The sequence below is a fragment of the Grampus griseus genome, assembly GCF_964374135.1.
Source record: "Grampus griseus genome assembly, chromosome: 21".
NCBI classification, from domain to species: Eukaryota; Metazoa; Chordata; class Mammalia; order Artiodactyla; family Delphinidae; genus Grampus; species Grampus griseus.
The window spans coordinates 12,591,256-12,604,753 of NC_139015.1; the positions used below are offsets into that span (position 1 = coordinate 12,591,256).

The 13,498-nt window shown below is 45.5% G+C and overlaps 2 protein-coding genes across 4 annotated transcripts in view; one reads left to right on the forward strand and one right to left on the reverse strand.

The window, feature by feature from the left end:
- ENPP6 (ectonucleotide pyrophosphatase/phosphodiesterase 6) overlaps positions 1–7,609 on the reverse strand; it is a gene marked incomplete at its 3' end in the record, with an annotated part of 88,792 nt that extends 81,183 nt beyond the window's left edge. For all 3 annotated transcript variants that reach the window (XM_082680486.1, XM_082680485.1, XM_082680487.1), the window contains exon 1: positions 7,335–7,609. In XM_082680486.1, the coding sequence (XP_082536612.1) occupies positions 7,335–7,575 (241 nt within the window). In that variant the 5' untranslated portion in view covers positions 7,576–7,609. The remainder of the gene's footprint in view (positions 1–7,334) is intronic.
- A 3,110-nt stretch (positions 7,610–10,719) lies between these two features.
- LOC309839030 (signal peptidase complex subunit 2-like) lies at positions 10,720–11,455 on the forward strand (the record flags this gene model as incomplete). The annotated part of the gene is made up of 1 exon (XM_082680520.1): positions 10,720–11,455. The coding sequence occupies one exon, from the start codon at positions 10,720–10,722 to the stop codon at positions 11,404–11,406; it is 687 nt and encodes a 228-aa protein (XP_082536646.1). The 3' UTR covers positions 11,407–11,455.
- Between the last annotated feature and the right edge of the window lie 2,043 nt (positions 11,456–13,498).

A 13,498-nucleotide genomic window follows, 5' to 3' on the forward strand; every position in this document is an offset into this window, starting at 1 on the left:
AAAAAATCTTAGTTGTGGCAAGCCTCTGACAGAGCTTGCTACTGCGACATGATTTAGCCTAATCTTATTGGTCAAGTGGGTAATAGGCACAATTTTTATAACGGTGGTTTTACACAAAGTTTCTCATTCTGTCCTCACAACAAGCCTATTGGGTAAGCTTTACTTTCTCCATTCTACTGCTAAATAATATTAAAACTCAAAAGCACTTCAAATCCTGCAAGTCAGAAAGTGAGAGAATGGATGAAATTAGATCTTTGGCAGCAAATCCATAGCTCTTTCCACTATACCATGTACTGTGGGTTGAACCGTGTTCTCTAAAGAGTTATGTTGAAGTTCTATCCCTCAGCACCTGTGAGTGAGACCTTATTTAGACACAAGGTCTTTGCAGATGTAATCAAGTTAAGATGAGGTCACGAGGACGGGCCCTAATCCCTAATCCCATATGACTGGTGTCCTTATAAGAAGGGACACACAGGGAGAACGCCATGACAGTGAAGGCAGAGATTGGAGTGACACTTCGATGCAATCTACAAACCAAAAATACCAAGGACTGCTGGCAATGCAAGAAAGCTGAGAGAAAGGCATGGAACAGATGCTGCCCTAGAGCCTTCAGAGGGAGCGTGGCCCTGCTGGCACCTTGATTTCAGACGACTGGCTTCCAGAACTATGAAGGAATAATTTCTATTATTTTAGGTCACCGCATTTGTGGTAATTTGTTACAGCAGCCCTAGGAAACCAAACACCGTGACCACCTCAATTTCAGGGCATAAACCATCAGGAATTCTCAGGAAGTAGGTCTGGGGGTGGAAGTGGTGTGGCTAAAGAAGCCTTCATTCTTCCATCGGCTGCCCCGTGGTCCCCATCCTGCCTGTGTTAGTTTCCAAGAGCTGTCGTAACAAAGTACCACGGACCCGGTGACTTGAACAACAGAACTTTATTTTTCACAATTCTGGAGGCTAGAAGTCCAAAATCAAGGCGTCATCAGGGTTGGTCTTTTCTACAGCCCTCTCTCGTTGGCTTTGTAGATGGCCACCTTCTCCCTGTGTCTGCATATGGTTTTCCTTTGGTGCCCATCTGTGTCCTAATCTCCTCTTCTTATCAGGACATCAGCTATGTTGCATTAGAGCCCACCCTAACAGCTCCATTTAACTTAATTGCCATTTTAGAGACCTATCTCCAAATGCAGTCACATTCTGAGGCACTGGGGGAGAGGACTTCAAGATACACATTTGTGTGTTGGACAAGGAAGACACGATTCAGCCCATAAACCATTTCCTGTTTTCAAATATCTAAGGAGCCTCTCATGAGCCTTAAGCAATGTGGAGTGGAGACCGAGAGCACAAGACGGCCTGACCCTTTAAGTCGCCAGACCCATCCCTGGGCCTCACAGCCAAGACCACACAAAACGTGGCCTTCGCTGCCCTCTCACAGTTGTTCTCACGGTTCTGAACCATTCGCCTCATTCGTGCTTCACTGATGCCTCCGCCTCCTTAGCTTCGGCAGTCTTGGCTGGAGTTAGGCTCTGTTTAGGGCTATGCTGATGACTAGTGTATTGCTGCACCCTCTACACCCCAGGCCCTTGAGGCCCAGCACCCTCCTCATGGGTGACTCTCCTTTCAGCCCTCTTGCAGCCCCTGACCTTATAGTCAAAATGTAAAACAAAACTGATAGACATGCTTTGAGGTTATATAAGATTATTAGGCATAAATGGTAATCGGTTCACCTAAATATCTGTTCATTGCTTTCACAAGGCAAAGCATAATTTCAGTCTTTTCCTCTGCCTGCTAGTTTAGTAGTATCTAAAATCAAAATAATAATCAAGTTCCCTGAAACTCTGAACGCTTTGATCATTATTATAATGCTTCTTCACTAGGATAAATTTTGTTTGAAGACAGAGCATGACAAGTGAAGGGAGGGTGGCCAGGGAAGGAGTATCCACTGCAGTGACTTTGGGGAAGAGATCTAAAAAAAGCAACGGAGCAAGAATTCCCTGGCGGTCCAGTGGTTAGGACTTGGTGCTTCTACTGCCGAGGGCGCGGTTCAATCCCTGGTCAGGGAACTAAGATCCCTCAAACTTTGGGTCTTTCTGGGGAAAAGCATTCCAGACAGAAGGAACAGCAAGTTCAGGTGTCCTGGGATGGCCACCTGCCTGGAACAGGTGAGGAAAAAAGGGAAGAAATGGTGGGGAATGAGGCTGGAAAGGGCTGGGTGACCTGGGGCCAGTTCTGTAAGAGCCTGAATCTACTGGAGCGTCTGAACAGAGGAGTGACACCATCGGGCATGTGTTTTAAGAGGACTAGTCTGGTACGCATATGAGACAAACTGTAGGGCAGAGAGGGTGGGGCACCAGGAGCTGCTGGGAAGCTCTAGGCTGCCGAGGGTGCGCCCTCTGGTCAGGGCCCCAGGGATGGAGGCAGGAGAAGCAGAGGCTCTGCGATCCATCCTGAAAGCAGAGCCGACTCAGCTGCGGGAGAAAAGGTGGTGAGGAAGATGGGGAGGGGCCGACAAAAGGGACCGGAGGAATCAGTGAGATAGGAGGAAACAGAGAGAGGAGGGCGTCCTGGAACTGAGGGCGCTATCAGGAAGGAGGCCATCAAAGCAGAGGACTGACCCTTGATGACCAGGAGGCCGCTGCTGAAAACCAAAGCATGACGGGGTTTTGCAGGAGAGAGAGTAAGCGGGGAGCAGTGGGCACCCCAGACAGAGGCATCTAAATCCAAGGAAGCCAAGCCCTGGGCTGAACAGCCCCGAGCAGATGCTGATCCAGGGGGAGGAGAGGCCAGGGTGCCCTGGAGAGGGGCCGTGTCCATGCTGCTTGTGCTGTGGGCGTGCAGAGGCCGCCACAAGTGAAACTGAACTCGCCAGAAGGCTGACGATGTGGGCTTTTTTTCAAAACATGATTTCTCAAGTACTTTCTGCATTGATTTCCTTTGGTCCAAGTGACAGCCGGTTTTAATTTAAATCGGCTATTTTCTTAAAGGCAAGGGAAAGCTTGCCTTACCCGGCAATCCCTCACTCCAGAATGTGAGGCCTTGATATCTGGGAAGAATTTGCTTCACGTGTCATTTCTAGGAGGGCGGTCAGGACTGCCATCGGCACAGATACTAATTCTAAGCAGTTAACGCCCTTGGTTTTGCTTTGATTCCACCAGAGGATTAATCAAGTGTCTTCATCCAGGCTGGGACTTTATTGGGGCTTCCCTGGTGGCACAGTGGTTGAGAGTCCACCTGCCGATGCAGGGGACGCAGGTTGGTGCCCCGGTCCGGGAAGATCCCACATGCCACGGAGCGGCTGGGCCCGTGAGCCATGGCCACTGAGCCTGCGCGTCCGGAGCCTGTGCTCTGCAACAGGAGAGGCCACAACAGTGAGAGGCCCGCATACAGCAAAAAAAAAAAAGATTAAAACAGGGCTTCCTTGGTGGCGAGGTGGTTAAGAATCTGCCTGCCAATGCAGGGGACACGGGTTCGAGCCCTGGTCTGGGAAGATCCCACATGCCGCGGAGCAACTAGGCCCGTGAGCCACAACTACTGAGCCTGCGCTTCTGGAGCCTGTGCTCCGCAACAAGAGAGCCCGCGACAGTGAGAGGCCCGCGCACCGCGATGAAGGGTGGCCCCCGCTCGCCGCAACTAGAGAAAGCCCTCGCACAGAAACGAAGACCCAACACAGCGAAAAATAAACAAATTAATTAATAAGATTAAAACAGAAAGCTTCCCCATAGAAGTTACACTGTGGTTATATTTTAACTAAAATTAAGTTGATCTACAGACAGCTCTTCAGACAAAGAGCTTATGCATCAAGTAAGATATTATGATAAACGCCACGCCTGGGGCTGTTTATTCCAGCCTTCAGAATGCTCTCACATGCTACTCTGACTGGAAGAAAATCCTCCTCTCTTCTGGTCTTGCACAGCGTATTAGGAAACTACCCATTGGTCCTTTGTGTAGCAGTCTGCTAGGGCTGCCCTAACAAATTACCACCAACTGAGTGGCCCAACAACAGAAACTGGTCTCTTGCAGTTCTGGAGGCTGGAAATCTGAGATCAAGGAGTCGGCAGGTCTGGTTTCTGGTGAGACCTCTCTCCTTGGCTTGCAGGTGGCAGCCTTCACACTGTCCTCATGAGGTCTCTTCTCTGTGAACGTTGATCCCCGATGTCTCTTCCTCTTCTTAAAAGAGCATCAGCCATAGCGGAGTAGGGCCCCACTCTAACAGCATCATTTAACTTAATCACCTCTTTAAACACCATGTCCTTAAATATGGTTACATTCTGATGTACTGGGGGTTGGGATTTCAACACATGAATTTTGGAGGGACACCATTCGGCCCTTGCTACTCATTTGGGATATTAGTAGGTATATGATGTGTCTTTCCTGCTCAACTTGAATGTAGGCTCCCTGGGTGAATGGCCCTGTTTTAAGATTCTATGTGTTCCCAGTAATCAATTGTCTGATGGATTTTCTTTTTTGCAGGGGGGCGGGGTGCCAGGCCGCACAGCTTGTGGGATCTTAGTTCCCCGACCAGGGACTGAACCCAGGCCCTGGTCAGTGAAAGCGTGGAGTCCTAACCACTGGACCGCCAGGGAATTCCCCTGATGGATCTTCTTGATCACTATTGGAATTGTGTTCACATCTGTCCTGATGCAAACACATTTTGAAGGAAAAAAAAATCAGTCACAGTGGCTTCATGTCAATGATTGGGCTAGATGATTTCCAAGGTTCCTCACAAATCCTGTGACTGTTCATTGCCCATCACCATCCACGTGGCTTCCCATGGAATTCTCCTCTCTAAAGATCAGTCATGTGCTTAATTTCTAATACGTAGGCCTCCCAAGAGGTGCCAGTCCTAACTTTTTCTAATTTCATGTCTGCTTCTGGCAACACCTGAGATTCTGGCCGGATTAGGACCCAGAAGCTGAGGAAACTGAGGTTCAGGGCAGTGCGATGGCTTGCCCATCCCGACCCTGCAAGGACTCCAGCCAAGTTCTCCCAGCTCCCAGGCCAAGTTCTTTCCAATAACCCATCATTCCTCATTATGAAAAGAGAAGAACACCAAGGGCTTTATGGATTATGGGCAATAATTCATGTAAGGAATTGAGATCACAGTCTGTCTTATAAATTCTGAGGAACCTTAAGACAGCATACCTTTTAGTACCAAAAGGATCTAGCATGATTCTTTCGTTGGTTCACAAAATGTTCATATGCTCAAACCATATGTTTAACTACTATTCCCAATGGATAGATCCTTCCTTATATGAAAAAAAGAGGAATTTTTCAACATCAGGTGGAAAAAGAAGCATAGATATTGGGGGAAATAGTCTAGATTTCATGCTGAGTCAGTTCCAGGGCAGTGGAGGTGGCAGCAACCTGATGGCCAGGCCACCCCAGCCCACAATCCCACTCCAAGCCTTTACGTCCACTCAGTAGATACAAGTCACACCCAAAGACACTGGCACATGAACATGAGTCTTGCTGGACACATCCTATATACAATATTGCTTCTATCGAAGCGAAAAAGCCAACTTAAGCACCAAGCGAGCTTTCAAGTCAGATCCTACATTTTACCATCAAAACCTCTAAGGGCGTAAGCCGTATGCAGAGCCTGTGGCTTTCTCGGGCTAGACTCAGTTTGAAAGTAAAGGTAAGATCTTTGTCAAACATTCACGGGGCCTGCACTGCCCCACCACGAGAAGGGCCCTTCTGTCGTGCCTAGACCAGAGAAAATACCCACAGCCTGACAAGACAGTGTCTGCGTGACTAAGGCTTTGTGCAAATTAGTCCTTGTGCTGATATCAGGAACATGGATCTGACAGACAAAGGGCCGAGTCACTGGCTGCGTTTCTCCGTGGAGACCGTAATGGTCCCTTTTTGCTCACTGGAGTCTGACTTGCTAAAACGGATTTTGTTCCTCTTCCACTGAGACTGAGAAAAGTGCACGTGGCAGTCTGTGAATCGAGCCTCGCAGCAGGGCTCTGAGAGACAACTGGTGCCGGGGTGGCTGCAGGTGTGAAACTCCCCGGACAGTGCTGAAGTCGGCCTGTGACACACAATAACCTCTATGTGCGGCCCGCAAACGGCTTCCCTGCAAGGGCAGATCCGTGCCAAGGGAGGACGAGGAGACTTTTGTTCATCTTCTTTATCTGAGAGATGCTGATTGTTTGTCTGTTGGGGGAGATTTTTGAAAATGAGCAGATAAATTCCTTGCTGTGTGTCGTCTGGCCTTTTTTTTTTTTTTTTTTTTTTGCTCTCCATGCCTTTATTTCTGATTCTCCAAAATCTCTTTCCCCATTAATTTTATGGCATTTTTATGTACACATGCATACAGTATCCACGTATGAAGTCAGAGATAGCAATTTGTCTTTCCAGGATCCTTGGGCTTTGCTGTCCTGTGAAGATCCATAATGAGATAAAAGAGTTCTCATCCCCTTCCTGTTAACAGAATTTACAGTTTTCCCTGCGCTCAGAGCACATAGCTAAGTCCTACATGAGCATTAATAGCAGTGCATTCTTACCAGCCTCCCTGGACAGCTGGCTAAATTCTTTCTGAGCGCCTCGCTGGCCCTTACAGAGGTTAGCTGATAAACAAACCGGAAGCTAGGAATCTCACTGTGTGAGCACAGACAGAGGATCAAATTCGTGGAATCACATTTGGCGTGCTAGCAATCCCAGATGGAGGTCATTTTTAGGCAAAAGTCTGCTTTTCCAAACCCAGGCACAGTCTGGGTTAGCTGGGGGGTTGGGTTTTGTTTTGTTAACAGATGCTAGAAGTTAAAAATGGGAATCTGAACTACACATCAATTTTTTCTTCTCCGTGTCATTTTACCTGGCCCCAAGTAGCATTGCTAAGTAATACTTCAGGATCTGACCTGAAAACTCCCTCCGAGTCATCCAGGAATCCCACATGTAACCTTCATAATCTAGCACATTGACAAACAAGCCAAAACAGCTCCAGGATGACAGATGACTGCAGGGCAAAGGGGACAGAAGGAATCTGATACAAATGAAGACCCGTTGACTTTTTAAATTTGAACTTAGAAAATACGGAGTAGGCCAGAATTTTTTATTTGTAAAACAAATAACCACTTTAACAATCATCTATTCATGTAGTTCTCTGTTCTCCACACTGAGAATCCAAAACAGGTCCTGGGAATAACTTTTGGAAAACAACACACCCATGAAAAAAAAAATCTCAGCCAAGAACACACACTTCCTGTCTATCTCTGGGGTCCCAAAGGATGAGGGAAACCTGAGCATTTCCATGAGACTCTAATGCCAGGAGCTCACTGCTACTGTTGGACTCCAGCCCGCCCCTCCCCACCCGGAGGAGGACACGGTACTCACCAGTCATTAGGCTGTAGTAATTGGGGTACGAGAGACTGGGAAAGTCTGGGGTCAAGTAATCCGCTTTCACCCCCCTGCTCACAATCTCCCTGAAACCAGGCAAGGACTCCAGGACCTCATCACTGATGTAGTCAGAGCGAAAACCATCCAGCAGAAACACCAGGAGCTTCCGGCGGGCCGGGGCTGGCTGTGCCAGGCTGAGAACAAGGGCCAGCAGGAGCGCCCCGAGCTTCTCTGCCATGCTGCCAGGAGCCTGCCCGAGCACGGCTGGCACAGCCGTCCCTTTGCAGAGACTGAGGATGGAGAATCTGTAGCTATTCTCTCTTCTAGGGGCTGGACCTTGACTGCTGGCCTTCCTGAGCCAAGTTCACTTTCAGAATTTAAAGGTACAGCACCCCCTTTTAAAAACATCTATGCTCACCCTTTACTAGAAAGTCCGGAGATCGACCCCTTCGGAGAAGCCAGGTTCCCAAACAACCCAGAATTAACACCAGGGGAGAGAGTGCAACCTTATTATGTGGGCCGAATGTTCCAGAAATACAAGCGCCCACAGAGAGGTGGAATTTGAGAAGATGACAGTAGTTAGCACTAACTTTGCAGTTGGGCTAACCAAACGAGGAGGCAAGGAAAAGGGTGATCTCTTGGTTTGCTGCCATCCCACACCTCTGCCCAATTTAAACTCTCTCACTGACTTTTTCGCTTACAATTTAGTAACGCAAACCTCTTAACTCAGGATGTAAACAAGAGACCATAAAATTCATCTTGGGCATATCTGTGGACTTTTCAGCAGGGCCTCCATCTTCATAGCATTTAAAAACAAATTATTTGTCTATGTCTCAGCCACTTCTTCTTTTCGTATGCATCTCTATACAGCGCTTATTGTTTTACTTTTCAAGCTGCCCGTGTCCAAACCCAGCTGTAGGAGGCGATGCCTCTCAGCAGAGCCATAGAGCCAGAAAGTTCCACAATTGAACGACAGACTTGGGGGTCATCATGGCAGATTGGTCTGAGGTAGCACTGCCCAAGAGGGCAGCAATCAGACAGAGAGCTGGAGGACGAGAGTTTGAGATGGACAAGCACAGCTAGAGATAACCAGGAGGCTTCATGCCAGGAAGGACCAGGCAGAGGAGGGACTGGGAGGCCGACTGGGAGGTCGGTGAGGGCAGCAAACACAGGGGGGTCAGGAGACAAAGCACTAAGTCCAGATGGCTGCGGTTCCCTAGGCTGGGTCTTTCATTTGGCAGAAAATTAAGTATAAAGGCTTATAAAATGTGTATGGCCCATAGCAAGTCCTTAACAAATGCTAACTATTATTAGCATTGTAACGTTGCTTGGATCCTGGTGAAATTTGCAAGGCCCTGGGCAAAGCTTCACAGGGACTGAGGGCAGTCAGACACCAGCCGCTCTGATCTTAATCAATTCTACAGTGGCTGTCACCCTACCTCCGCCCTCTGCCTGTGCCTTGTCTTCTTATCCTGTCCTATTGCATTTAGAGTCAAGCCCTCACATGAGACCACTGGTCACTTTCTACATTGTGCTGGGAAAAAAAAAAAAAAAAGCACCTTGGCCAAATTACCATTCCCATCTCAGCTGGCTGAGACAAGGATCAGACTTCATTTTCCCAATAAAAGTAATGCTTTTTACAATTAAAAAAATAAGAGAAAGAGGACAGCTTATTCTTAATATTTTTATAATTTGAAAACACAATGTTATTCTTATCTCTTTGAGTTACGTTGTACTGTTATTCTAAACGGAAGGAAGGAGTAAAGCAAAGGGAAAGGTGCTGATGCTGACGAGCCGATGGGCTGTCCTGGCCGTAACCATCACACACACACTGGAAGAATTTCCTCCGGTAGGGAGGGCCTGACGAGGCAGCAGATAAAGCTAGATGCGCTGTCAGTTCCTGAGTATGTCCAGGGTAGGGGACTGTGGAGATGGCATAATAACGCAAACCCACATGAACTGCCTTGGGGGTGGCCCCTGAGCTCCCTTGGGGAGAGGTTAAGGACTCCAAATGTTAAAGATAAATGTAAAAGGGGCATCCACTTTCCTCCGCCTCTAGCGGGAGGTCCAACCCCAAATACGGCTCCCTGAGTGCCTTACCCAGTTGTTGAGGTGGGGAATCCTTAACTAACAAGCTCCAAATTAGAGTGTCCCCAGATCCCCAGAGGACCCCAAGGCCCCATGGATAGCACTGTGGTGCGTCTGGGTGTGGGCATTGCTGCTGTGCACTATATTGTTTTATGATGAACATATCATGTTTTATGATAATGTTTAGAGAGTTTCTCTAAAGTTTTGGATCAATAAATTACTGTAAATAAGCATCTTTAATATACATACCAATATATGAAGAAAGAAAGAAACACATGGGATAGAATTCAAACCAAGGAAATCCCAGCACTGCCTACAGTCAGACTCCTGGTCTTATACTGCCTTGTGGCCTAGAAAAGGTTGGAAAGAAAAGCTAAAAGTCAACAAGGAAAGACAACAGATTAGAAAATGTGGTTATTATTAAGTGCCCAAAGCCTTGTGGTCCGAGACCTTGTATGCCTGTTATCTGGATGTCCTCAGTGGGGGGTGGTCATCAGCATCTAATATGTAAAAGTGCTCCTTTTGCCACTTGATTTTCAAGGGTTGACAATGCTATAAAGGTCACTGCCCACAGGAGTTTAACCCAGATAATGCAGAAACATGAAAAATTTCCTCCAGAACTTGGAACGAGCTTTGTCCTGAAAGCTGTTCCAGGTCTTGCTAGGGACAGGCATGAGCTCTCAGGAATGTGCTGTCCAGATGGGTCGGCACTCTGCTGCCTCGCCTCCATGGAGAGGCAGATGAGATGGAAGGAGGGAGTCCTGGGCTTAGAGAAAGAAGACACGATTCTAGAGCCTGGGTTCTGGCATTCTGCAACTGTGAGATTCTGAGACAGCTGCTGCCTTTCCATGCTTTAATTTTCCCCTCTGAAAGTGACAGAGGCGTTAAGATCCTTCCCAGAATCAATTAGAATTCAAAAGTTGTGACCCAAGTCAGCCCATGTTAGCCAACATCAGCCTTCACTGACCCTGTTAATCCATACATTTTTGGCAGCCCATGTGGGCCCACGTCAACCCTTACCTTCCCTAGAAATCAGCAGTCTTAGATCCTCAAAGTTCTTGCCCTAAAGCCTGACCATGGCAAGTGTCCCACCTGCCTTCTCTCTGGTCAGGCCTTGGAATTAGAATCTTAACAGATTTTAAAAAATTGAAATCCTACAGAACGTGTTCTAGATTCAGGATAATATTCATCTAAAATTAAGATTAAATAAAGACATTTTCAGATAAATGAAAGCTGAGACAATTAGTCCCCAACATACCTGTACTACAAGGAATACTAGGCAGAAGCAAGCAAGATGGCGGTGGCGGCGGCGGCTGCTCAGGGAGGGAGAACCGGTGGTGGCGGAGGCAGTAGTGGGGCTGGCAGTGGTTCCAGCTGTGGGACAGGCAGTAGCCGCAGCGGCTTGCTGGACAAGTGGAAGATTGATGATAAGCCTGTAAAAACTGACAAATGGGATGGATCAGCTGTGAAAAATTCTTTGGATGATTCTGCCAAAAAGGTACTTCTGGAAAAGTACATGTATGTGCAGAATTTTGGTCTAACTGACGGTCGCCTCACCATCTGTACCAGCTCCTGTTTCTTCGCCATAGTGGCTTTGATTTGGGATTATACGCACCCCTTTCCAGAGTCCAAACCTGTTTTGGCTTTGCGCGTTATATCCTATTTTGTGATGATGGGGATCCTGACCATTTATACCTCATATAAGGAGAAGAGCATCTTTCTCGTGGCCCACAGGAAAGATCCCACAGGGGTGGGTCCTGATGATATTTGGCAGCTGTCGTCCAGTCTCAAAAGGTTCGATGACAAACACACTCTGAAGCTGACCTTCATCAGCGGAAGAACAAAGCAGCAACGGGAAGCCGAGTTCACCAAGTCCACTGCTAAGTTTTTTGACCACAACAGGACCCTGGTCATGGATGCATATGAGCCTGAGATATCCAGGCTTCATGACAGTCTTGCCACAGAAAGAAAAATAAAATAGCTACTTCTAAAAGCAGCCATCTTTTGGCTGGATCATGCTGAATTGAGGGGTGAGGGAGAAAGAAACAGAGAACTTAATATGGATAAAGTAAGAAATGTAAAACATGTCCATTTTGTCTGAAATTTTAGTCCATTCTGTATAAACAGAATTTTCTAGCTCAGATATGAGAAGTTGTAGCTCTGCTATCTAGCTGTAGCCTCTTTGGTCTGCTGATGGCATTGTTTTGATTTGCTTTTCTGGAAAAGCATTTTTGCTAAAAACCGTACAGACTTCCTCCTTCATACCTAGCAGTACTTTATATAGTATAGCTTTGTGCCATGCAGCATTTGAAGACTCAATTTTTTAAATTGTTAACCTGTTGATGACTTTATTGTGTTAATTCCCATTTCAACAGCTGTTTCCCTTAATTCAGGATACAACTTCTTGTGTATGACAGTTTTCCTTCACACACGATTTTTGTGGGTGTGTATATATCTAACTTGGGGAGAATTTGGGAAAAAAACCCCACAGTTTTTTAATTTGTTTAAAAGAGACTTTCTCCCTGTTACATTTTGTGCTCTTAACCAATTAAAGAAGCCAATGGCATTTTTAGTTTAAAAAAAAAAAAAAAGAAAAAGAAATACTAAAGAATGTCCTTCAGGTTGAAGGGAAATAATACAAGATAAAAATTAAGATTTACAGGAAGGGAATAAAGAGTATTAGAATTGGTGAATATATGGATAAACATAAAAAAGTATATATTTTTCTTTTCTTAATGTCCTAAAAAATTGTTTAAAGTAAAAAAAAAAAATTGTTTAAAGTAAAAAACAACACTCTGATAGGATGTATAAATTTATAACTTATGAAGAATTAAAAGATATAAAAAACAGTAGCTTAAAGACAGTAGTAGAATGTTTAAATGGAATTAAATTGTTGTGACTTTTTTATTCATTTATGAAACGGGAAAAGTCAGATGTGAAGAATAAAATCTAAAGTGATCAAATAGTGACTCTAAGTAGATTGTAACAAGGATACATATTGTAATGCCAAGAGCAACCACTAAAAATTACTACAAAGAGGCATAGCTAATAGAGAAGTAAACTACCTCAACATAATAAAGGCTGCACATGACAAACCCACAGCTAACATCATACTCAACAGCGAAATGGGAACGCTTTTCCACTAAGATCAGGAACAAGACAAGGATGCCACTCTCACTCCTCCTATTTAACATAATGCTAGAACTCCCAGCCAGAGCAATTAGGCAAGAAAAAGAAGTAAAAGGCATCCAAGTTGGAAAGGAAAAGTAAAATTGTATGCGGATGATACGATACCATATATCTAAAATCCTAAACCCCCCAAAAAAAGTTTAAAACAAGAACTAGTAAATGAATTCAGTAAAATTGCAGAATACAAAATTAATGTACAAAAACCAATTGCTTTTCTATACACTAGCAATGAATTATATGAGAAAGAAATAAAGAAAACAATCCATTTATACAATAATAGCATCAAAAATAATAAATTATTTAGGAATAAATTTAACTAAGGAGGTGAAAAATCTGTACACTGAAAATCACAACACATTGATGAAAAAACTGAAGACACAAATAAATGGAATGATATACTATGTGCATACATCAGAATAATTAATATTGTTAAAATGTCCATACTATCGGGCTTCCCTGGTGGCACAATGGTTGAGAGTCCGCCTGCCGATGCAGGGGACACGATTCGTGCCCCGGTCCGGGAAGATCCCACATGCCGCGGAGCGGCTGGGCCTGTGAGCCATGGCTGCTGGGCCTGTGAGTCCGGAGCGCAACAGTAGAGGCCACAACAGTGAGAGGCCCGTGTACCGCAAAAAAACAAACAAACAAACAAAAAACAAGTCCATACTATCCAAAGCTAGCTATAGATTCAATGAAACCCCTAACAAAATTTCAATGGCGTTTTTCACAGAAATAAGAAAAACATTCATATGGAACCATAAAAGATCCTGAATAGCCAAAGCAATCGTGAGAAAGTAGAACAAAGCTAGAGGCATCACACTTCCTGATTTCAAATTTTATTTGAAAGCTATAGTAAACTAAACAGTATGGTAGTGGCATAAAAA